The 26,244-nt window shown below is 37.0% G+C and overlaps 2 protein-coding genes across 2 annotated transcripts in view; one reads left to right on the forward strand and one right to left on the reverse strand.

Annotated features, from left to right (window-relative positions):
- Positions 1–18: 18 nt before the first annotated feature.
- Positions 19–8,509, reverse strand: ubxn11 (UBX domain protein 11). Its single transcript, XM_065298614.2, has 15 exons — positions 8,442–8,509; positions 8,253–8,354; positions 6,873–6,907; positions 6,575–6,685; positions 6,396–6,496; positions 6,200–6,254; positions 6,003–6,085; positions 3,685–3,781; positions 3,325–3,542; positions 3,155–3,232; positions 2,926–3,070; positions 2,743–2,846; positions 2,136–2,209; positions 439–570; positions 19–251 (listed from the first exon to the last, which is right to left on the reverse strand). Exons 2-15 carry the CDS (start codon positions 8,324–8,326, stop codon positions 83–85), a joined length of 1,476 nt encoding a protein of 491 aa, XP_065154686.1. The 5' UTR covers positions 8,327–8,354; positions 8,442–8,509; the 3' UTR covers positions 19–82.
- A 650-nt stretch (positions 8,510–9,159) lies between these two features.
- atp2c1 (ATPase secretory pathway Ca2+ transporting 1) overlaps positions 9,160–26,244 on the forward strand; it is a 44,981-nt gene continuing 27,896 nt past the window's right edge. The window contains exons 1-4 of the mRNA XM_065298604.2: positions 9,160–9,243; positions 21,620–21,662; positions 22,359–22,463; positions 24,532–24,648. Of these exons, the coding sequence (XP_065154676.1) occupies positions 21,633–21,662; positions 22,359–22,463; positions 24,532–24,648 (252 nt within the window). The 5' untranslated portion in view covers positions 9,160–9,243; positions 21,620–21,632. The remainder of the gene's footprint in view (positions 9,244–21,619; positions 21,663–22,358; positions 22,464–24,531; positions 24,649–26,244) is intronic.

The raw sequence follows: 26,244 nt of genomic DNA on the forward strand, positions 1-26,244 counted from the left end.
AATCAGTGTCACGTTTAGATTAAAAGATAAAAGCATTTGCCGTAGCATTACTAAACAACATGTCAGAATGACTGCATACTTATTAAGGGTCATTCTCTGGGTTTCCGTGCTGTCTATGAGATGAAGGTTGTGGACGTAGGATTAGTGCAGCATTTGGTATTAGACCACAAGATAGGAGCGTCCGGGTGTCATCGCTGTAACATCGCATTGGAAATACACTAATGATGTCATAGGGGCAACCACTCGGTCCTCTGTAATAAAAGATGATGGGGTAAACTTAAAGAATATAGCAATAAACCTAGATTTGTATTTTTTGAACGCTTGCATGGTAGCAAAATGAGAGCGAGACATTTTTAGTTAAAGGGCAAGTTTACATTAGGTCGTTTAACCTTCAGATAATTTATTACTACACTAAACATTGGTGCCAATGAAAGATACCTTTTCATGTCGAGGTAATGACGCAGATCTCCAATGGTCTCACTGTAGTGCATTTTTACAATGAACGTCTCTACACCATCTTCTGACTTCACTCGTAATGTGGTGATGTCTTTCCCCAAGCAATCTGTCTCACTGAATCACATGACATGAGTTGGAAATGTGTTTTTTGGTCAAGATAGTCTAATTGACTTACCAGAAATGTTATGATTGGTAGGGCTGTGCAATATGATGCAGATATAAGTACATGTCCAATTTAAATTGTTAAAATGTCTGTTTTGTTATGTAAAACATGGCTGTTCACTTTCAGAAGTAGTTGTCATGGCCCCCCATGGAAAATAAAACATGTTGGTTATATACACTCACCTAAAGGGTTATTAGGAACACCATACTAATATTGTGTTCGACCCTCTTTCGGCTTTAAAACTGCCTTAATTCTACGTGGCATTGATTAAACAAGGTGCTGAAAGCATTCTTTAGAAATGTTGGCCCATATTGATAAGATTGCATCTTGCAGTTGATGGAGATTTGTGGGATGCACATGCAGGGCACGAAGCTCCTGTTCCACCACATACCAAAGATGCTCTATTTTGTTGAGATCTGGTGACTGTGCGGGCCATGTTAGTACAGTGAACTCATTGTCATGTTCAAGAAACCAATTAGAAATTATTATAGCTTTGTGACATGGTGCATTATCCTGCTGGAAGTAGCCATCAAAAGATTGTGGTCATAAAGGGATGGACATGGTCAGAAATAATGCTCAGGTATGCCGTGGCATTTAAACGATGCCCAATTGGCACTAAGGGGCCTAAAGTGTGCCAAGAAAACATCCCCCACACCATTACACCACCACCACCAGCCTGCACAGTGGTAACAAGGCATGATGGATCCATGTTCTCATTCTGTTTACGCCAAATTCTGACTCTACCATCTGAATGTCTCAACAGAAATCGAGACTCATCAGACCAGGCAACATTTTTCCAGTCTTCAACTGTCCAATTTTGGTGAGCTTGTGCAAATTGGAGCCTCTTTTTCCTATTTGTAGTGGAGATGAGTGGTACCCGGTGGGGTCTTCTGCTGTTGTAGCCCATCCGCCTCAAGGTTGTGCGTGTTGTGGCTTCACAAATGCTTTGCTGCATACCTCGGTTGTAACGAGTGGTTATTTCAGTCAAAGTTGCTCTTCTATCAGCTTGAATCAGTTGGCCCATTCTCCTCTGACCTCTAGCATCAACAAGGCATTTTTGGACTGCCGCATACTGGATGTTTTTCCTTTTTAACATCATTCTTTGTAAACCCTAGAAATGGTTGTGCATGAAAATCCCAGTAACTGAGCAGATTGTGAAATACTCAGACCGGCCCGTCTGGCACCAGCAACCATGCCACGCTCAAAATTGCTTAAATCGCCTTTCTTTCCCATTCTGACATTTAGTTTGGAGTTCAGGAGATTGTCTTGACCAGGACCACACCCCTAAATGCATTGAAGCAACTGCCATGTGATTGGTTGTTTAGATAATTGCATTAATGAGAAATTGAACGGGTGTTCCTAATAATCCTTTAGGTGAGTGTATATATTTAATATATTTTAATTCAAGTTAAATCGATTTTAGAAAAATAAATATTGTATTGTATATTGAATACCACATTATTGAGCAGGCTATCGCGTTTATCTTCAGTAGTGCACAGCCCTAATGATTGCATACCTTTTCGTCAAGGCCTGTAAGACAGGTGTTTCCACAATGGTTGTCGATTGGCTCTTAGCACCATCAGAGAGGCCCTAGACAAGGTAAAAGATGAAGTTGAATGAGACTGAATCGCCTCAAAGGACCCAAAAACGACCATATTTTACTCATACTCAAGCCATCCTAGGTGTGTATTTATTCTTCTTTCTGCCAAACACAGTCAGAATAATATTAAATAATATCTTTGCTCCTTTCAGCTTTACAATGGCATCGAATAGTGCCCCATTTTTAAAGCTCCATAAAGTGCATCTATCCATAAAATATTAATTCATAGAGTTAAGGGCCGTTCACATTATAATTATAAATATAACGTTAGCTAAACGATAATTATATTAGCGTCCATTATAGCGATAACTTTATGCTAATTCGCTTCCTGATCCCTGTTTTCTCCAATTATAAGCTTGGAAAAGCAAGGACAATTCCTAAAATAACTCCAAATGTGCTTTTCTAAGAAGATGTATCTCGGATTGCTTGAGGGTGAGTAAATCATGGGGTAATTTTGATATTTGGTTGGAGTATCCCTTTAAGACCATCTGGGACAGACTATGACTTGCATCTACTATCTCACCTGTAGATCAGCTTGTATTGAGTCACGAATGCTTATCACTTTGCCTGACTTCACCACACACTTTGGGAGTTTCCTCAGAAACTGTTCCATGGACAGCTTTGTTCCTATATGCCACAGATGGGAAGAACTGCTTATCCCATACAAAATGCTTTTGAATATATTAGTTCAGTGAAATGTTCATACCTGGTATCTGACTTGGTGACGTAAATCTGGCCTCCTCAGAACCGTCTGCTGACCACCCTCTTGCTCCATTTATAGTTTGTCCTTTTCCAGGAAACTCGGTTTGAGGTTGCCTAATTATAAACTCTTCATCCCGTTTGTCATAAACCTGTTTGTTTACAAGGGTTAAAAACTGATGATGATGATGAAAGATCAAATCTAGAAGTTCCTAACACTCTAAGGGTCCACGCACCTGGAAGGACACACCATTAGGAAACCTTTCCTGGAGCTCTGATGGAAAAAATCCATCTGTCAGGTCTTTCATGCATTCCTGGAAAGATACGGTAAATGTTGCATTCTTACATTTTTGTTTAGCTGACTGTAAGAGATAAATTGCAGTGTTGGTGCTTTGGTAGTCAAAACCTGTGTTGTTGGGTCCTGATAGGAGCGAAATGGTCCATTGAACATGACAATTCCATTTTTGTAGAGACTCAGAGGTATTGAAGATTGCTGGGTAAGTTTGGCCCCACCAGGAATGGGGGTCACATGGGACTCCCCTTCCCCTGCTACGAAGTTTAGCTCCTGGATGTTCTGTATGACCAGGTCATAGTTCATTTTAAATGTCCTCTGTACAGAAGGTCCTGAAAAGACAACAGGCTTAAATAGAATAGGAATCGCTGTATGATCTCTAAACCATCCTGCTTTCAGACATGGATAGCTATTAGATTATCTTATGTAAAAGGTCAGCTAAATGTTATCATTAATGCCATGAATAAGGAGCACCTGTCAAAGTGTTGTCTTGGTCTGTCTCCAGAAGATATGAAACATCAGGTTCCTCACAACTTCCAATCCAGATCAATCCATAATCCTTAAGAAACTTCTGTGTGGGTTAAAATACGATAATGCATTGTAAAAAGTTTTCTACACTGTAAAAAAATTCCGTAGAAATTACAATGGTATTGCAGCTGGGTTGCCGGTAATTTACCGTAGATTTACATTTATGTTATTTACTGGCAAGAGTTTGTTCAAAGTTAAATAAATTTCAAATATTAACAAGTCTTTATCTTTACAGAATAAAACTATACAATAACAGCCTCATGCAAAGCATTCTGGGAACCAGAAATCATCATCAACCTTTTTCTGTTTTTTGGTCCAGATTTTGTTTCCCAGAATGTTTTGCTTGATGCTGTTTTTTAGTTTTACTCTGTAAAGATAAAGACTTGTAAATGTTTAATTTTCATTTAACTTTGAACAAAATGTTGCCAGTAAAAAACATAAATGTAAATCTACGGTAAATTACCGGCAACCCAGCTGCAATTTCTACGGATTTTTTTTACAGTGTAGGTGTCGGGTCAAAGGTTCCAAACAACCTATTTTTGTGTGTTAATGACAGGAAATATTTATTAAAGGAAATATAAGAGTGGGGCACAAAGTAACGCTTTTTGGCTTTGCCTCTATCATTCAATTTTTTTTTAAGTTAGATTAACCATTTTTGAACACAATCAACACACACAACCGAAAGTGACAGGACAGCAAACGTTACAACTTACCCCATAGGTGGAGTTCATTTTAACAAACTGAGGATTTGTTGTAACACCTGACAGAAAATTTTGTTTAAAACACAAATATTTTAATAAAATTCTGTCTGTATACTAAAAGTGGATATTGTTTATACACTCACCTAAAGGATTATTAGGAACACCTGTTCAATTTTCATTAATGCAATTATCTAATCAACCAATTACATGGCAGTTGCTTCAATGCATTTAGGGGTGTGGTCCTGGTCAAGACAATCTCCTGAACTCCAAACTGAATGTCAGAATGGGAAAGAAAGGTGATTTAGGCCATTTTGAGCATGACATGGTTGTTGGTGCCAGATGGGCCGGTCTGAGTATTTCACAATCTGCTCAGTTACTGGGATTTTCATGCACAACCATTTTTTACAAAGAATGGTGTGAAAAAGGAAAAACATCCAGTATGCGGCAGTCCTCTGGGTGAAAATGCCTTGTTGATGATAGAGGTCAGAAGGAATGACTTGGCCGACTAATTCAAGCTGATAGAAGAGCAACTTTGACAGAAATAGCCACTTGTTACAACCGAGGTATGCAACAAAGCATTTGTGAAGCCACAACACGCACAACCTTGAGGCGGATGGACTACAACAGCAGAAGACCCCACCGGGTACCACTCATCTCCACTACAAATAGGAGAAAGAGGGTACCATTTGCACCAAAATTGGACAGTTGAAGATTGAAAAAAAGTTGCCTGGTCTGATCAGTCACCATTTCTGTTGAGACATTCAGATGGTAGAGTCAGAATTTGGCATAAACAGAATGAGAACATGGATCCATCATGCCTTGTTACCACTGTGCAGGCTGTTGGTGGTGGTTTAATGGTGTGGGGGATGTTTTCTTGGCACACTTTAGGCTCCGTTTATTTAAACTGGGCATCGTTTAAATGCCACGGCCTACCTGAACATTGTTTCTGACCATGTCCATCCCTTTATGACCACCATGTACCCATCCTCTGATACTACTGGCTACTTCCAGCAGGATAATGCACCATGTCACAAAGCTCAAATCATTTAAATTGATTTCTTGAACATGACAATGAGTTCACTGTACTAAAATGGTCCCCACAGTCACCAGATCTCAACCCAATAGAGCATCTTTGGGATGTGGTGGACGGGAGCTTCATGCCCTTGATGTGCATCCCACAAATCTCCATCAACTGCAAGTGTTATCCAACTGCTATCCTATCAATATGGGCCAACATTTTTAAAGAATGCTTTCAGCATCAATGCCACGTAGAATTAAGGCAGTTCTGAAGGCGAAAAGGGGTCAAACACAGTATTAGTATGGTGTTCCTAATAATCCTTTAGGTGAGTGTAAGAGAAAGAAATGTACTTTCATGCCTCCAAAACACTCTTTGTTCAATATCTTCGCAAACATGCATCAAAACTATTCACTAATTCACAGGAGATCCAAAAGCACAGATTGCTATATAAATATAAAGTAGCTGTTAAAATTAACCCTGCGTTAGTTTGTGCCCCGCTCACCCCTACTATACACAGTTGGTACTATATGTAGATGTCACCTTACCTCCATTTCCCAGACTTGCTTTTGAAGTTTGAGGCACAATTTATTTAATCCGTCATCTTTGATTTCGTTATTTACAGATTTCTCTAAAGTAAGGGACACAAGTAGATTGTAAAAAAATGGTACAGCATTCTAGTATCAGTTTTTATCTTACAAGATTTTGTCTTATAGGTTCTTATTGCAGACACATTCATTTTTACCTTTTGACTCTTGCAAAAGAGTCAGTTTGTCTTCCAGGACTGATATTCTTCTTGCCTTTTAACCAGACAACAATACACCCGTGCAAAATATTATCAGGTGTATCTAACAAGATGCTGATGATTGTGAATTTTTTAATATGCAACATTTATTGTATTATTATTATTATAAGAAAAGTACCTTGTGTTGGCATCTTACCTTGCGCTCTATATCCAAAGCCTGAGCTTTCACTTTATTCTCAAGCTGGCTGATCTTCTGCATCATACTGGACATCAATTCAAAATCACTCGGTGGAGAAGCTGTGATGCAATCGATAAAAGATTTAAAAGAAATCGCAATGCGTGCAGAGGCTTAAAGTATTTAGGTTTTTAAAGTACCTTCTTTGGTTTTCATCTTCTGCATGACCTTTGATCTGGAAGCATTGCTCATGTTGTGGGGTGCTGGCTGGTTTTGTGGGAAAATCTCTCTGAATAATGTAGTTTCATAGTCTGTTTAATTTGAGTGATTTATATCATTAGATGGTGTAAATATAATCCTGCCATTTATATATTTCTGTATAACTGTGTCATGGGATCATAAAAGAATTGATTTCTGTTCTGACTTTGACATTTATCTAATATTTATCTTGCTTTTTACATTTGTAAGTATACCAAAATAGTGAAATATAAACCATACCGGTGTCTGACCTTTCCTTATAAGGCTTTCTCACCCTACAAAAGCAGGACAAAACAGATTTGCAACAGATTATTTCAAAGATTGTATCTTTAAAGTATTGCTTACTTATTGTAATTTACCCATCTTTGTTACAGGTGGAAAAACTACTAGTGAAGCATTTATTTAAATGGGTATTCAATTCAATTAGTCTGGTTATTTAAGGACATTTACATATTTAAATCAATACTTAAAGTCGCAATGAAATTGAAATGAAAAACTATATATGTATTTTTAATAGTGTGGTATTATTAACAAATGACTTATCTGTGAGCTTCATTATTTTTTAAAAATTCGTGTGTGCTCATAATCTTTAATCAAAAATGCAAATCTCCTCCCCTCCTCAAAACGATCTCTCTTCACTTCCGGTCAAAAGTATGGCAGGTGGGCGGGGTCCGGGAGAAGATCGCAGTGATTAGCAATTAGCAACACGACCCAACTTCAAACGATCCAATCAGATCTCGATGGACAAATTCAAATCCAGCCCTGCCTTATTTAATCTCAAAAGCCGTTTCATTCGGATATACGTCACCACGGGGAAAATAAGGCAATCGCTACTTCCGTTTCATGGCGACTTTAAAGGAACAGTATGTAGGATTGTGGCCAAAACTGGTATTGCAATCACAAAATGTGTGGCTAAAACTGGTACTGCAATCACACAGCTGGTGGCCAATATACCAAACGACAACATAAACATCAGTTGAGGGCTGCAACTCCACTGTTTACATGACAATATCCTGGCCGGACTGCTGTTGTCAGTGATTTAAGTATTTGAAATTAAAATGATTTCTTAATGTCTAGTGACATTTCAGGGCCATTTAATGATTAATTGATATAAATTTCTTACATACTGTTCCTTTAAGGGATTATACATCCAAAATGAAAATTCTGTCATCATTTAGTCAACTTCATGTTATTACAAACCTGTATAAATGTATTGTTCTGATGAACACGAAGGAAGATATTTTGAGGAATGCTTGTAAACAAACCAATCATGAGCCCCATTCACTTCCAAAGTAGGAACAAAGAATACAATGGGAGTGAATGGGGCTCATGATTGTTTTGGTTACAAACATTCCTCAAAATATCTTCATTCGTGTTTATCAGAACCAAAAAATCTATACAGGTTTGAAACAACATGAAGGTGACTAAATGTCTAAGAATTTTCATTTTTGGGTGAACTATCCCTTTAGGAACCTCTTTTGAAATAATGACGAGATCTATCTATCAGGGGATGGGATGCAGTCTTGAAATCCCCATCAACATGCATCATGAGAAAATGTTAATGATCAAAGCATCTGTCAAAATGTTACTTTGCAGTGCATTTCTTTGGATCTGTCTTACCCGTCGCTCTGTAGGCCTATCCCAGGTAGGGGAGCTCGTCTGCTCTTCCTCAAAGTGGAGAGTGGAGAGCTCATGTTTCCAATAACAGAAATTGATGTGGCACTGATGAAGAACACAACAAAATGCACACTTTAAAAACAACACAATCCTTTCCAATACTTAAGTAAAAGATTTGTAGAGAAACAATACCTTAAATGTGTTTGCTACGTTTTAAATCCGATTGCCCATGCGGGAAGTATATTCAATTTCTGTGTCCAGTGTAGGGCAGTTTGTTTGAAGAGTTGTCATTGGTAACGTAATAAACCTTTACACTAGATGGCGCTGTAGATCACACTATCTTTAAAACATAAAACATTTTAAAACTATGCTTCAGCTTGTTCTGGAATTAAAATCAAATCACGGTCTAATAAAATGTAGATAAATAACAAATTACCAGCAATTGTTTAAAGGGAACATTGAAAGATCTTGAAAGATTTTAAAAACGCGTCGTGTGTTTTCAGTAAAATTATGATGTATTTAAAAAGTCCGAGTAAGCTCAAAATTGTGCAGTAATGGCACATTTTGTTTACAAACAAAAATAAGCTATTTATAGAATCGTATATGCCTGACGTTTTTAAAGGTATAGAAACGTGACTTTTCCAGTCTTGCAACCAACATAGTTTATAAAACAATATTATGAGACTTATTAAAAAAGCAATATCAAAAGCAAAAAATACTTATGAGGCGCTTTGTTATTTAAACTTGTGTATTTAATTTTATATTTGTACCCCTGACACAAATTGTTATTTATTTTCTAATTCATATACCCATGTTATTTATTTATTTATAAATAAAAATATTTATTTTTAGTATTTCCTAATTTGTTTAAATTGTTATGAGTTTGTTTCCGTCGTCCCGCCCCATATACGTTCTTGCGTGATGGCGTCATCAGTCGCCGTCAGACAGATTCGACGAAAGCTCACGGAAGATGCAAAAGAAGAAGCACCCGCTGGTAAGTTTCAACAAAACCCGATTAACCGTTTTCCGACACACATCGCCGGCTTTATAGCGCTTCCGAAGCCCCACTGGTAACCTGAAAGAGCGCTATATGTTTTGATATTGTTCCACAAGGCGTGCGATGTGAACCTATTACATAAAACACAGCAAAAACATTATTATCAAACCCGGTGATGTGATTTCAACATTAGCAGAATGCGTACGGTGGCTGCTCGCGCTTGACGAGCTACAGTCATTCAAAATAACGGCTTTAACGTAATGCAGCCGGTGTGTATAACTAAGCAACGGAAGAAGGTTTGAGGTCAGCCTCCTGTGTTCTTCTGTCAGTGTAACTTACACAGGAAAATAAATAGTTAGCAACCGTGTTAGTAGCCGTGTAAGCTTTGTTGTTGTTGGGTTTCAATGCATTGTGGAGGCTTGAAACTTGTAGTGTGTATGGATTAAGTCGGGTTGTTCTGGTTACAAACCTATTGATGTTTAACGCATTGGTAACGTCCTGTTTATTTAGTATACAGTCCTGAATACTGTTTTACATTGACGTCCGTGCTTCCTTCGCCTTGATTTTTATCTGTCATCTGCAGTCGTATCTGTTGTTATCAGCTAACTTAAACAAACAGCACTGAGGTGGTGTTAGGCCACGTGAGTAACCCTGTAACATAAGCAGGCAACTTGCTGCTGCTCACAGACTATTGCATTGTTTAAAGTTCACTACCACTGTGTGGTGTAGTTGTTTGAGTTTTTACGAGTAGGTGTCCAATGAAAACCAGCCCTGTAGTAAAAGGAGTGACAGTACAGTTAATCTTCCTCTGACGTGCCCCATTCAGATTTCTTTCTAAACAGGTTTTTGAACGTCACGAGGTAGTTCATGTCCACAGGAGTTGCTGGCATGCATGCCATCTAAGCAGGCGTTATTTTCTACTTAATTTACATGTTTCGGTGGTTTGCCTTATGTGAGTGTTGTTTCAATGGCCTGGTTAAAAGTTACTAACTAATGATTAAAGGTCATGGTGTCATTTGATCAGTATGGTAAAAATAGGAAGATTATCCCTAAAAAAAGTCTGGGTCTTTTTAGAAACATACATAAACAAATAAAATAAGTCTGAGATGTTGCTGTCTGTTATGTTAATCTTATCAGTGTCATAGCAGTTTGTGAGAATGCATGTCACGGTAGCATGTATACTATTGTCCACGGCATTAATTTAGCAGATATGTCATGTTCGATTGCATGTTTCTACAGGAGCACCCATACTGGTTAAAAGTAACCTACTAGTGAAATAAAGTGATGATGTATGGTCATCCGGTCACTATGGCAAAATAAATGAAAGCACTCAGCACCCTGATATGAAGTATAGAGGTCTTAAGGTACATTCCAATTTTTTTTAAAAATAGGCTCATTGTCCAGCTCCCTCAGTTAAACATTTGATTTTTACTGTTTTGGAATCCATTCAGCTGATCTCCGGATCTGGCGGTACCACTTGTGGCATAGCTTAGCATAATCCATTGAATCTGATTAGACCATTAGCATCTCGCTCAAAAATGACCAAATAGTTTCTATATTATTCCAATTTAAAACTTGTCTCTTGTGTAGTTACATCATGTACTAAGACTGATGGAAAATTTAAAGTTGGGAATTTCTAGGTCAATATGGCTAGGGACTATATTCTCATTTTAGCTTAGTTAATAATCAAGATTTTTGCTACCGTACCATTGCTGCAGCAGGCGCAATGATATTACACAGCAGCCGAAAATAGTCCCCTTAGTAACTTTCAATAGCAGGGGACTATTTTCGGGCACTGCATAAAATCATTGCGCCTGCTGCAGCCATGTTACGGCAGAAAAGTCCTTGATTATTACGCCGGAATGAGAGTATAGTCATAGCCATATTGGCCTAGAAAATCACAGAAGCTTGAGAAGCACTGGACTATAGTATATAATGTATAATAATAAAAGTAAAATGCAATGCTGATCTTTATAGAAGGGTGGGTGTTTGTGTTCGAAGAGGTTTTGGGAGGTTTTGAGTTGGAGTCATACTGTTGGTTTTCCCATAGTTGATGAGGATTTTGTATTTGTTCTTTCCATGTGCATGTTAAAGGGTTGATGTGGAAAGCAGGTCGTCTTTTTCTAGTAGATTTTCTTTTGCTGTTTTTCTCTGCACCATCTGCTAAGCTTGTGGACTGACATACCTCTGCTATCTAACAGTTTCAGAGAGCCTCCACCCGTCCATAGGCCTTGTCAAGAGAACAGAGAGGAAGATTATAAACCGCTCTCTGTCCCAGAAGCCCTTTCTCCATCTATATACAAGAGTGCATTTAACTTCCTGTGAAGCTCCCATTAGCTTTGGTCGACAGTTTGAAGATTGAAAGCTAGATGTGTGGTCACTTATATAAAGATGTGTATTGTTTTACTCCGTTTTATCTGTAGTGGTTGCTCACTGTGTGTCATACAAGCCCGATCATGCACTTAATAGTAGGGGGAAATGTGACATTACGTTCATAATAAGAGCCCTAATTACAAGTGGTTAAAAACTTGTTTGTTTTTGTTGAAATTGCATCCTTTTTCTGCCAGTGTGCAGTGAGAATGCTTGGAAATTTGGTCCCTTATTTTGTTATGTTGAAGAAAAGATTATATTTCTCTCTGGGAAGCTCCCTTCTTGTTTCAACACTTCTCAGAAATGATTTTCAAAGTAACAGTACCTCTTGGTGGTTGTACTTAATTGTTTGGTCTATGGGTCTGGAATTATTCCAGTGTCAATGATAATCCTTTCCTAGTATTAGAGGTGAGAGTCAACAGGATCTTGGCAATAGGATATGTCATTGATATCTAGACCTCAATAAGAGTAATGTTCTGATTCTTTGTATACTGTTTTTTTTGTTATACAATGTAATTATATTGAGTGATGTGATACCATACCATAGAAACAGCATTGAGCATCTTTATACATGTGACAAATTTGAAATCAGTGAGTTGGTTTCTTTCGTAGTTTAGTGCACTGTATATTCTCAAAAAACAGCTTGTTGGTTTAACTTAATAAAATTATGACACCTATTTTCACACAATTAAATTGATTTATCTGAACATATGCTGGGGGATTGTACTTACAAGTAAAAATTAAATTCACTCTGACTCAACTTAAATTGTTGAAATTCATGTTGAAAATGCAAATTGTGTTAAGCCAACTAACTTTACTTGCTTTTGTTGGACAATTTTTTTTTAAATATATATTTTTTCCATATGCACGAATGAGTATTTGCACATGATTACTCTGAGTAAAGCTGCATACATGCCAAAATGGTATTATTAACATTTCTCATCCTAACCTAAGTGAAACACTCACACTTATGGTAACCCCCAAAATTGTAACAGAAAACCTCAGAATGTTAAAGGGGTGGTTCAATGGTATTTCAAGCATTCTGAATTATTAACACAGTTATACGGTTGTTTCCTCATGCTAAACGTAGGCAAAGTGTCAAAAAAGCAGTTGGGCTAGTTTTTCTGTGCCGAATGCATTTGCCAGGGTTCGTACAAGTTTCGGAACGTTTTTTCGATTACAGGTCCAGCTGACGTTTCAAGTGTTTTCTATACGTATCACTTTTTTATATGGTCACTTCCCCGAAAAATCACGCCCACCCTTCAATCAGCAGGAGACGTTAGAACTTGCAAACATCACATCACAGGGCTCCAGACTGCCACCAAATGGTGGCATTTTGCCACCAAAATTTGAGAGTGTGCCACTGAATTTTACATGCAGTTGCACATGTGCTACCAGTAAATTTGACCTTTTTTTTGTGATGTGAAACTGAATTTGAAACAGCACGTTGTACTTTCTGCATCTATCATCAAAGTATTTATTAGTAATACAGTTGAAATTAGTAGAAATGTGAATATTTGGTTAGCATGTTGATTTACGGTGTGTGCCCCTAAATTTTCTGGTTGCGCCCCTAAATTTTCTGGTTGCGCCCCTAAAATTTTCAGTTGGGGGCTACTGTGCTCCTAGTGAAAAAAGTTAGTGTCGAGCCCTGCATCACGCGTCACAGCTTTTGTTTAATTTCAAAACTCAACAATGGCATGAAAGAAGAAGTGTGTTTTTGGATTTAAGGAGAAGAAAGCCAGTCTTATGAAAACAATGGATATAGTTTATTATCCAGGGTAGCAGCGGATTTTTGCTTGTGTGTTTGATGCGCTGGATTTTCCCAACCGGGTCATGAGTTGCATGCGGTAAGTAAGACTTCTGTCTTATGTTGGAAATAGGCGCGTGCATATTATATAAATTACACGAACATGTAGTGAATCATAAGTTATAAGTGTTGTATAGTGTTGCATGACTTGTACTCCCGCGGTAGTAACTCCTCCTTCTTTATTTTTCGTACGTTATCGGAAAGATTCGGTAAAGCTAATCTTTCTTTTATAAATCTGATTAAACTAAAGACTCTTCGGAGATATAAAGGATGTAATGCCACTCTATAGGTACTCCAGATTAACATCAGAAATGCAGATACAGCGTGTGTTACGTGAGCTTTAACATTACAGAACAACAAACAATAACATGTCCTAATAACTTTATCTTGGTTAAAACACACAGTTAAGAACTTAATTTTAACATTTACTGTCTTCATTTGTCATGAAAGCAAAGCATGCTGGGACCTGGCACATGTGCGACCAGTAAATTTGACCTTTTTTTTGTGATGTGACACTGAATTTAAAACAGCGCATTGTACTTACTGCATCTATCATCAAAATATTTATTAGTAATACAGTGTGGTTAGCATGTTGATTTACGGTATGTGCCCCTAAAATTTTCAGTTGGGGCCACTGTGCTCCTAATTAAAAAAGTTAGTCTGGAGCCCTGAACTCAAACTGCCTTTCCACTGCACATGACAAACAAGGTGTTTCTCAATGTCAAGGATACTTCCTTGGCATGACTGGTTCTTACAAATTACTACCTTCAGAGGCGAGGCTCCTCTTTAGCATCCGGGGAACACGTAAATGGAACAGGCTAGCAAGTGCATGTCATTGCTTCATTACGTCAGTGAAAAGATGTGCTTTCGGCGCTGTGCGCATAGGATTATGAGTGATTTCAGAGCTCGAAGGCTACACACATGCATCCTTTCCTGTATATGGGATATTTTTCGAACAAAGGTCTTTTTTTGAAATTCCGAGGATCCTCTACATTGGAACAGTCCTTCAACGGATGTCGATGTGACGTAACATCCTCAAATTTCTGGCTTCCAAGGATCCTTTTTTTGACATTGAGAAACACCTACAGACACGATTGTCGGACTTCGCCCCCTAGTGGCAGTGGTAGTGAAGTTTCAGTTTAATCGTTAAATGGGAGAGAAGCTCATTCCAGCCCAAAAGGCTTCATTCCAATATTAACCATAGTGGAATAAATAAACAAATGAAACAAACAGCTCTGCATACACGAACAAAGCCTGCCAATATTTTTTTGGAGAGTAAATATGGAGACGAGATTAAAATAACATATACATATTAAACAAATAATATATTATTATTATCAGTTAGTCGACATTGTTCCAACACAAATGGATTAAGTAAACTTCCAAGTGATCTTAAAGGAACACGCCCACGTTTTGGGAATTAAGCTTATTCACCGTATCCCCCAGAGTTAAGTCCACACATACCTTTTTTATCCCCACGTGTGCTGTAACTCTGTCTAACGCACCCCCCCGCTAGCTAAGCTTAGCACAAAGATTGGAAGTGAATGGCTTCAGCTAGCATACGGCTCCCAATAAGTGACAAAATAACGCGAACATTTTCCTATTTATATCTTGTGATTTGTATAGTCACACCGTGTACAAATAACATGGTCATAAAAGCTATCTTTTATCTGTATACATATACTATATTCTCAGAAGACGAAGCACTGTTACTGGGGTGGAGTGATTTGCTTGCAGCACCCGAGAAACCCAGTGGTGAGGAGCAGAGTTTTCGCTCAGAATCACTCCGCCCAAGTAGCAGTGCTTTGCCTTCTGAGAATATAGTTCCCAGTATGTTTACTGTTAAAAGATGGCTGTCTCTCATATGACCTTGTTATATGTACATGATGTGCCTACAAATCAAAACATATAAATAGGAAAATGTTGACGTTATTTTGTCACTTATTGGGAGCAGTATGCTAGCTGGAGCCATTTACTTCCAGTCTTTGTACTAAGCTATGCTAGCGGTGGGTGCGTCAGATAGAGTTACGGCACGCATGGATATGAAAAAGGTATGTATGGACTTATCTAACTCTGGGGGATACGGTGAATAAGCTAAATTCCCAAAATATGGGCATGATCCTTTAATGATTGAGCAAGCAGTTAATCGTCTTAACTGAGTTGAGTATTTTCAAAAAGAAAAGATTAAGTTATGTCAAAGAGTTACCTACTGTGTTGTCAGTAGGGGTGGGCGATAAACCGGTAGACAAAATTAACCGGTAGAAATTTGTCAACCGGTAGAGATTTTGGACTATCGTTTCTATCGAGGTTACGTGCCCACGTCACGCTCCTGTGCGTGTGGTCGCGAAAACGTAACGTTTGTACACGTATTTAAGCACTGCAGTTTTAAAACAAGTTATTTTAAGCCATTGAAACACAGACAACAGATCTGTATGCGTGCGTTCTTTCTGTGTGTCAGGAGCGGACAAGTCGCGCAACCGCTGCTCTTTCTGTCTGTGAGGAGCGCGCAAGTCGCGCGACCTCTGCTTATTAAGCTCGTGAGCATTTTTCCCGCTTTATTGGCCTTAAATACACATATGCGTCAAAATTCCCGTCTTTGCAAGCATCATCATAAACACGACCAGTAAGGTCTTAAGAGAAAGTAAACAGCTAAAAGAGAAAGCGCATGTGTAACAGTGTATTGGATCCGGACTTTGGTCTTAAAGGGGAAGTTACCTAATTTTGCTCCTGTCTGTCACTCGTGTTAATCAAACAGCATTGAGAAAAAAATCTCTCGCTCCTGATTAAATCACTTTTCTACCTTAAATAAAAATATACACTAGTCAACATTTGAAGTGGATCAAAACTTTTCCTAAAAGTTGTCTTAAAGCCAATGCCCAATACCCGTTCTTGTCTTAGGACAACTTTGATGAACGTTTTTGATCCACTTCAAATGTTGACTACTATATATAGGCCTATACATACATGCATAATTATTTATTATCATTCTTATTGACTGTGTATCTTCAGAGAGCTTGAGTTTTGTTTGTTTTTATCTTCTTTCTATGCTTGTATATGTTTTTTGTGAGAATTATGAACATTTCTATGGTATTAAAGATTTAAACCTTATTAAAACATAAAAAACTCTACCGTGATACATATCGTTATCATGATATAAAATTAATCCTATTGTGATAGAAGATTTTGGTCATATCGCCCACCCCTAGTTGTCAGTATGCATTGCAATTGTGTTTGAACAAACAACTCAAACAAATGTGTAGCAGTTATCTAAACTGCTTAAGCAAAACAAACAACCTTTACAAATCTTTTTTTTATATGAATTAATTTTATTTTGGTCTGAGGGTCTTTTTTGTCTAAGTAGGAATTATATCATTATAACCATTACATTAAAGGAATATTCCATTTTCTTAAAAGAAAAATCCAGATAATTTACTCACCACCATGTCATCCAAAATGTTGATGCCTTTCTTTGTTCAGTTGAGAAGAAATTATGTTTTTTGAGGAAAACATTGCAGGATTTTTCTTATTTTAATGGACTTTAATAGAGCCCAACATTTTAATACTTAACTCAACACTTAACAGTTTTTTTCAATGGAGTTTCAAAGGACTAAACGATCCTATACGAGGCATAAGGGTCTTATCTAGCGAAACGATTGTCATTTTTGACAAAGTGCATATTTTTTATTTTTCTTGTCAAAAATGACAATCGTTTCACGAGATAAGACCCTTATGCCTCGTTTGGGATCGTTTAAAGTCCTTTGAAACTCCGTTGAAAAAAAACTGTTAAGTGTTGAGTTAAGTATTAAATGTTGGGCTCTATTAAAGTCCATTAAAATGAGAAAAATCCTGCAATGTTTTCCTCAAAAAACATAATTTCTTCTCAACTGAACAAAGAAAGGCATCAACATTTTGGATGACATGGTGGTGAGTAAATTATCTATATTTTTCTTTTAAGAAAATGGAATATTCCTTTAATAATATTAGTTTTGAAAGGTAATTAGTTACAATTATTTAAGGATTAAACTTTTGTGTGCGTCCTGTCAGTCACCCTTTGTGCTATGCATGACTCATAAATCAAGCTTCAAGGTTTGGTGAGGAAGGGTTTAATATTTCATGATGATTTCACATATGATTTTGTTGTCAGGTTGTTGATTTAAATAAATGAAAAAATCTTATAGGGCCATATTGACTTATCTTAGGTAAGATGGGTACTTTACTTCGGTCAATTAATCTTCCAGGACTTTACACTTTGAGAGTAATTGTGTGGCAATAAAAATTATATAGTTATTTACCCACCTCATCTTGTTCCAAACCAGTATAACTTGTTTTTCATAGAACAAAAGTGAGTGGTGACTGAGTCTAGTAGTCATTCTGCCTCACTTCTTGTGTTCCACGTAAAGAAAGCCGTGTTGGTTTGGAACAACATGGAGGTAAGTAAAGATGACAATTATTTGTTTTAATTTTAATATTAATGAGTTTGCTCTAAAAATGTCTTAAAAAGGATGTTTTTTTGTAGCCCTATTGTCATTTTAGCACTTATTTTAAATTAAATTAATTATAAATAAATTATAAAAAATAATACTTTTTTCGTAACAGATTTATAATTTTATGTTTTAAAAATAAATATAAAAAATTAATTTCATAATTTGAATGTAATGTATTCATTTTATTATGTTTAAATGCATGTAAAATACCCCACATTAACATTTTTGAGTGACACAGGGAATGCACTGTAGTTTCCATGTGGATTTGATTACTGTGTCACAGGCTTTGAGAAACATGGGAGAAGAAAAACACATTTAATTCTCTGTTTTTGATATTTGCATTTTTCATCTTTCAATTTTTTACTAAACGTCCCAGCACTATTTTGTGTGGTTTCAGTTTTGCACACAACAAGCGAAAAGATCTTGAACACAATGCCATTGAAGGCACACTCTGTGTTTCTTTATCTCTCGGGTGGTCATAGAAACGTCTGTCACATAAATGTTTGATTGTTAAAATTAAAAGTTGAGACTGACCTTTAGCACAAGGCTTGGGATAAATGTCTCGCCTCCCCTTGTTTCCACTTTTGACTGTCAAAAGTACAAGAATTTTCATAAACAAAGGACTTCAGGTGTGACCAGTCAAAGTATTTTTTGTGCCTATTTGTGTCCTGGTTTGTTTAGGAGCATTACATAATGCTTAGCTCTTCAAATGAGGTGTGTTCAGGGCATGGCTGGGTTAAGGGATCATCTTTTTTTTAAGGGAACAGTGTTTTTTTGTGCGTGTATAAATAACCAATTTTTAAGCTTGCTTTTCTTAAAATGTTTAAAGATGATTAGATAAGAAAGACTGCAGTGTCAACTTAGATTGAATGTGACCTTGTATTTCACAAAAAACTGCAAATGATTCCCTAGGATGTGCATGTCTGCATGGCCTTGAATGTGCGCTTGGCCCAGTTCTGTCATTGGTGTTTGTAATTGAGACTGAGTTAGGCATACCCAGGAGAAACTGAAACAATTAAAGCCTTATTTATTCATTTACAATTTGTGTCAAAATTCTAATCGTGCTTCGTTTTATAACAGAATAAAGCAGAAGTGTGCTTCTCTTTTGACACAATATATATATAATTCATCATTTACTATGTTAACATGAAAAGTGCATTAGTTATCAGATTAAAAACTTTTAATATGCAACTTGAGAATACTGAAACAAAAACAATGGTGTTTTCATATGAACATAATAACTTTCCCAGATAAAGTAGCCAGATGATCTGTAACCAAGAGAGAGGAAAGAACTGTAAACAAATCTAAAATTAAATATGTTTCAACACAATCTCTCGTCAATTTTATTAGGTGGCTAATTCATAGTAAATCTTGCCACACGTTTTTGTACAGTGTTTGCTTTTTGCAGTTTGACATCGGGGTTTTGGGTGGGATTAAAGGGGGTTTCATTCATGTTATTTTTTTTGACAGTCCTACGTTTTTTACCATTTCAGATGAATTCGGATGAATTATTTAACTACGCCCAAATTTCCATGTGATTGGGCTGTCCTGTTAAGTAATATGCAAATATCCTTACCTTGATGAGCAATGTGTGCCGTATTCAGCTGCTGTGTGAACAAACGTGATCTTTGTTTTCTTGCCATGCAGATAACTTTTTTTATGTGCGAACCCCATGACCCAGAACCGGCTTCCCTTTATGGAGGTGCGTCCCATAGTTTGGTTGGGATACTTTTTTGGGGGTGTCATTGTTTAGTTATTTAATTGTCAGGGGAAGAAAAACTTAATTACATCATGTTCATTCTTGAGTCTGGTTGACGCACATTCCAAGTTATTATTTATAAATTAAAATAAAACCGGTTTTTCAAAGAACATTATATTGGCACACATTCAATTTATTCAAGTTTCTTTGTAATACCAATGATTGGCCTTGAGAAAGATGGATTGGCTGATCCAGGTTTAATCTCAAACTTCCCATGACGGGCTTTGGCCTTTCCAATAGGGAGGTGCATTCCATAGTTTGGTTGGGATACTTTTTTTGGGGTGTCTTGTTTAGTTATTTAAAGGGACAGTAAGTAGGATTTACCCCCATCTAGTGCTAAAATTGTATTTTGCATTCAAACGAACAGTGCTCTCTAGCACCTCGCTTTTCCAAATGCGTTGCGACTACGGTACCCGTTATTTACTTACTGATCTCCTTGTCCGCCTTAGCTGGTTCATGTGTTGTGAATGAAAACGCGTTGGTAGGCTAGTGCTTTTTGCCCCTCTCTGCTATTATAGTTTATCAATACGTCGCAACGACATGGAAGCCTCCTTGGACTTACCCATTCCAATGTAAGTAAAGAGAAGAAATTGTAAGCTTATAAAGTAAAGTCAGATGATTGTCAGAGGTCATTTGACACCAACGAGGACATATTTATGAATAAAGGCATTGATTTTGATTAATAAAACACTTAAAATCCTACTTACTTTTCCTTTAATTGTCAGGGCAAGTAGAACTTAATTACATCATGTTCATTCTTGAGTCTGGTTGATGCACATTCTAAGTTATTATTTATAAATTAAAATAAAACCGGTTTATCAAAGAACATTATATTGGCACACATTCAATTTATTCAAGTTTCTTTGTAATACCAATGATTGGCCTTGAGAAAGATGGATTGGCTGATCCAGGTTTAATCTCAAACTTCCCATGACGGGCTTTGGCCTGTCCAATAGGGAGGTGCATTCCATAGTTTGGTTGGGATACTTTTTTGGGGTGTCTTGTTTAGTTATTTAAAGGGACAATAAGTAGGATTGACCCCCATCTAGTGCTAAAATTGTATTTTGCATTCAAACGCACAGTGCTCTCTAGCACCTCGCTTTTCCAAATGTGTTGCGACTACTGTACCCGTTATTTACTTCCTGATCTTTTTGTCCGCTTCAGCTGGTTCACGTGTTGTGAATGAAAACGCGTTGGTAGGCTAGCAATTGATTTTGATTAATAAAACACTTAAAATCCTACTTACTGTCCCTTTAATTGTCAGAGCAAGTAGAACTTAATTACATCATGTTCAGTCTGGTTGATGCACATTCTAAGTTATTATTTTTTAAATTAAAACCGGTTTATCAAAGAATATTATATTGGCACATTAAATTTATGCAAAGTTTCTTTGTAGTACCAATGGGCGGCTTTGAGAAAGATGGACTGGCTGATTTAATCTCAAACTTCCCATGACAGGCTTTGGCTTCCTAATAGGGAGGTGCATCCCATAGTTGGATAGAGATACTTTTTTGGAGTGAAGTTGTTTAGTTATTTAATTATCAGGGCAAGTAAAACTTCGTTACATCATGGAATGTGCATCAACCAGACTCAAGTTATTATTTATAAATGAAAATAAACCGGTTTATCAAACAACATTAAATTGGCACACGTTACATTGATGCCAAGTTTCTTTGTAGTACCAATGGGCGGCTTTGAGAAAGATAGATTGGCTGATCCAGGTTTAATCTCATGCCAATTTTAATTACGGAAATCCGCTTAGCCCGAGACCTGTCGGTGTTTTAGAAAGATACTTTTTCTTTACAGAGTATCTGCAGAGTGATAGGACACATGTCTGGATGCTGAGTTGTTACGGGGAGCTTTCTTTACAGTTTGTGCTGGATCTTATCTCTGATATGTCTTTGACATTGGCTTTTTTATTTCTCTGCCTTTCTTTCTTTCTTCCTCTTGTAGGGCATCACTCTGAATGATATCCACCAATGCCATACACCTGAGGGTAACTCTCTTAAAGTTCATTAACATTTTGGGAATGTCAGAGCTTATGTTTAGAATACTAGTAGGCATTGTCTGTCTGCTTCTGCTGTGTTTTTGTTTTGTTTTGAAACCTAGTCACAAGGATTTTGTTTAGATTTGCATGTTGCAAAAGAGGCTTGAATATTTAAACAGCCATCTGTGGTGGTTTTGTATTTGTGCGTGTTGTTTCCATTGTAAACTGGTGTTTCCATTGTAACCTCGATGGGTGCTCTTTGAATTTTTAGCTTGGTATAATTGTCCCAATAGAAAATGTACTGAATTATACATTTAGGCCTATATAGTTTATAAGAACTTGGGTTAATGTTCATCCAGTGTTCATTGCCTAATGTCATTTTGCTTCCTAATGTCTTACATCAGTCTAAGTGGTTCAGTATTGCTATCGGATGACCGTTCTTCCCATGACACTGGAGCATAGCTGCGGCTCTGCAGTTTGTGTTCGGTGAACTTTTAGATAATGAAAGTTTAAAGTTCCCTGAATTGTTAGTCTGGTCAGTACGATTCAAGCGCTTACATGCATCGGAGGGGTCAAAGTTTCTTTTAACCCTGCGATATTCCCTAAAGAGTTTTTAATAACCAATTATTATTATCTTACAAAATTTTAAACTATCTGAATATTTTATTTCAAGTTTAAATGGTTTCCTTTTTGTTTTTTCTCCAGCTTGTCGAGTGTCAACCCCCCGGTGAAGATGAGACCATGGTTCCGGTATTGACTTCAAAAAGAGCCAGTGAACTTGCCGTGAACGAAGTTGCCTGTGTGCTGCAGGTATGCCCGGTTGTCTGTGATTATGTGTGTGCAAGTCCCTTTGTTTGTTTACTTTTCTGTCGGTGTGATTTACACTGGTTTGCTTTGAAACTAAAGCTTGACAACTTACAAACTACCCTTGAATAAAATGTATAAAACTACAGATCTTTTAAAAGCTGAGAGTAGGGATTGACAGGTGCAATTCAATTTAATTACATCAAGTCTGACTGGTTTGCACACATTTCAAGCGTTTTTATTTTGAAATAAAAAGCAAGTTTGTCAACCATCAGCTGTCAATGAGTAGTCAGTGGGTGTTTTAAAGCAGCATACTTGTATGGACTGTGTGAACACTGTTCAGGGATGGCCAAGTTAATTGAAAGTAAAACAGCATCTTGAATATCTACCACCTGTTTTAGTGCTTGGGATTGTATAGTTTGATAAGAAAGTCTTTCAGATACCATACAGGATGTTGATTTAAGATTATGTCTTACCTGTGTAAACCACTTTTTGTGTGTCTAGCCACAGTTCTCATGAGTGTCCAGTGTCATTGTGCTGTCAAACAGGTGCTTAATACTGGGAATTGCACTGGCTTCACAGGAATTACACAAAAGACATAGGGGCGGTTTCCTAGACAGGGTTTATCCTAGTCTCAGATTAAAATGCATGTTTGAGCTGCCTTAATTTAAATAAATATTACACTGACATATCTTAGCATATATTAATGCAGTTGTTTTGCCTCAAGATGCACACCAGTAATGTTTTTATTTTGTAAGGTATGTTTGTAAAAAAATACTTGAATATCCTAATATAGCTAAGGACTAGTCCTGGATTAATCTAAACCCTGTCTGGGAAACTGGCCCTTAAAGTGTTTTATATCAAAAATTCTTTGAAGTATACTGAAATAGTTTAAAGAGAAACACCACAATTTTTTCAGTATTTTACTATGTTTTTACCTCAACTTAGAAGAATTAATACATACCTATATTTTTTCAATGTGTGCACTTAATCTTTGTACAGTGCGTCATGAATGTTTTAGCATTTAGCCTAGCTCCATTCATTCCTGTGGCTCCAAACAGGGATGAATTTAGAATCCACCAAACACTTCCATGTTTTCCCTATTAAAAAGACTGTTACATGAGTAGTTACACGTATAAGTATGGTTGCACAAAATAAAACTTTTGTTTGGAGTCATAGGAATGAATGGGGCTAAATACTAACACATTCAAGAAATGCTGTACAACGATTAAAAGTGCACGCAAAGCGGGCTATAGGACCACATCACTTCAGGCGATGCCCCGGGCACCTGAACCTTTTTTCTAATCTTATTTGTTTTCCTGATCTCTTTTCACTATCCCATCAACTAAAAACTATAAAAGCCCAGGTCCATTGATGTGGTTATCAAACAGTGTCTCTTAAATGAATCATCACCAGGGATGATCAAAACATGCAGGGATGCTCTTGCTGTCTAGTGTCATGTTTCTGTTCTCCATCACCCCACCGACATGACCACCTGTTCCCAGAAGACCTTTATCCCTCCGCTATCATCTGCATTCAGCCGCAGCTAAGATGGGCACTTAAGACATGAATTAAATGAGTAATTATGTTAAACAATCACACAAAATAATTGTGATCACAACTTTGCATTAATATTATCGTGATTATGAATCTCCCATAATCAAGCAGCCATAGTGTGGCAACAGAAGCTGCTATGTTTTATGACTGCAATCGAATGTGGCTTCCAAGCGATTTTGTGTTTTAAGATTTGGTTTTATTCGGCACCATTTCAACACCTGTTTCTAGTATTGCTCAGGCTTCATATGTAATGCAATCGGGTTTTTGTGCTCTATCGTTTTTAATAAAATAGTGCTTGGATTTCAAGTTCTTTCTCTATCAGGGAAAATAAACTGTTGTTGGTGACAGTACACTTTCCAAAGCCAAAGTTCCAAGACACTGGCTTTATTAGTTGTTTCTATGGCTCCTACATTCTTGCTTGTTAGCGAGTTAATGTCAGTTGTCATGGTTACGCATCTGATACGTGTTATTTTGGGAATGCTGCATTTTCTGACTTCATTCTTTCCATCCCTGTTAGGCTGACCTGCAGTTTGGTCTCACCCAGGAGGAGGTTGGACGACGTCGTGCTTACCATGGATGGAACGAGTTTGACATCAGTGAAGATGAACCACTCTGGAAAAAATATATCTTGCAGGTATTATATTGAATAGGTTATAAACCTAAGCAACAAAATTAATGTTTACGTAGCCCATTGTTATATGAAACAATGAAACAATATATATTCCAAATGCGTACTAAACTAAAAAAAACTAAGCAAAAACTGCATACACCTAGCACATAAATTCTCATAATAAATATCTTTATTAGAGATGCACTGATATATCGGCCAATAATAGATAAAAGCAATTTTTCACACTAACGGACTTTAGTTTAAAAACAGCCAATAGTCATGGCCGATGTATATTGGCAGTCAAAAGAAAACAGGAAAATGCAGTTACTTAGAGCTCTATGTATAGAAAATATAAAGAAACATCACTAGTTTACTACATTATATGATTTAAATGTTATCTTCAAAATTTTGTTAATGAACTTTCATATAACCACCCAACTATCAATATAGGCATTGATATATTCACAGATTATATTCACAGATTTCGTTCTAAATAATTGGCTATTGGTATCCGTGGAAAAATGTTATATTGTTGCATCTTTAATCTTTACATATGCAAGTTGCTTTTGTTGGTGAATACAGTGTATTCACTCAGATCCTCTTTGGAGGTTGGTCAAATTGTCGCATTGACCTTTGCGGGTTCCCCTGCAGCGCGGGATACATTATATCCGTTTTGCTCTAAAACTGCAAAGCATGTGTAAAATCCTCCAGCTGTAAATGATAACAAGGTCGAAACTAAAAACACAACTGTGCCATGGCGTGACTCTGAAGCTTGTTAATGTGTCTTTGCTGATAATTAATGTGTGAGTTGGCCTTTTCGCTCATTAGTCCGGGCACTTTTATTTGCATAGCGCTTTTCACAATACGTATTGTTCCAAAGCCCAGAAACAAAAGATCACACTATTGTTTGTGAATGTCTAAGAGTCTTTGTTGGGCAGATTTAATAGAAAACATTGTGGGAGTGTTTTTGTCTTTGGGCCTGTATTAAGTGAGCCAAAGGTGATGGCATATGTAATGAAGAAAAAACCTTGGGAAAACTAAGCTTGGATGAGACACAGTTTTTCTCAGTAAGTACTAGTTGACCAAATGAAGTATTAAAGGATTATTCCACTTTCTTAAAAAAATCTTGATAATTTTCTTACCCCCATGTCATCCAAAATGTTGATGTTTTTCTTTGTTCAGTCGAGAATATTTTTTTTATTCCAGGATTTTTCTCAATTTAACTTTATTGGACCTCAACAACAGTTTATAGACCTTTCGACGTCATTACGTGAGATTGTGCTGGCGTGTCACATGGCTGGTGCAAGATTAGAAGTTGTAGTTTAACAGTGCATATTTTTTATTTTTTATTTTGCTAGATAAGACCCTTATGCCTTGGTTGGGATCGTTTAGAGTCTTTTGAAGCTGTGTTGAAACTGCAACTTAAAACTGTTGAGGTCCAATAAAGTCTAAATTGAGAAAAATCCTGAAAAAAAAACTTAGTTTCTTCTCGATTAAGCATAGAAAGACATCGACGTTTTGGATGACATGGGGGGTGAGTAAATTATCAAGATTTTTTTGAAGAAAGTAGAATAACTGTACGTTCACATGGTCGTTAACGCTTCCTATTCACTTTTTATG

Source organism: Paramisgurnus dabryanus, chromosome 13 (assembly GCF_030506205.2).
Source record: "Paramisgurnus dabryanus chromosome 13, PD_genome_1.1, whole genome shotgun sequence".
NCBI lineage: Eukaryota > Metazoa > Chordata > Actinopteri > Cypriniformes > Cobitidae > Paramisgurnus > Paramisgurnus dabryanus.

Bases quoted from the DNA above. Each gene is read 5' to 3' on its own strand.
- ubxn11 (XM_065298614.2), bottom strand. From the start codon at position 8,326: ATGAGCTCTCCACTCTCCACTTTGAGGAAGAGCAGACGAGCTCCCCTA. The intron at 6,497-6,574 runs GTACTTTAAAAA...ATTGCATCACAG, and splicing joins GAAGATGAAAACCAAAGAAG to CTTCTCCACCGAGTGATTTT. The intron at 3,233-3,324 runs GTTTTGACTACC...GTATCTTTCCAG, and splicing joins ATCAGGACCCAACAACACAG to GAATGCATGAAAGACCTGAC.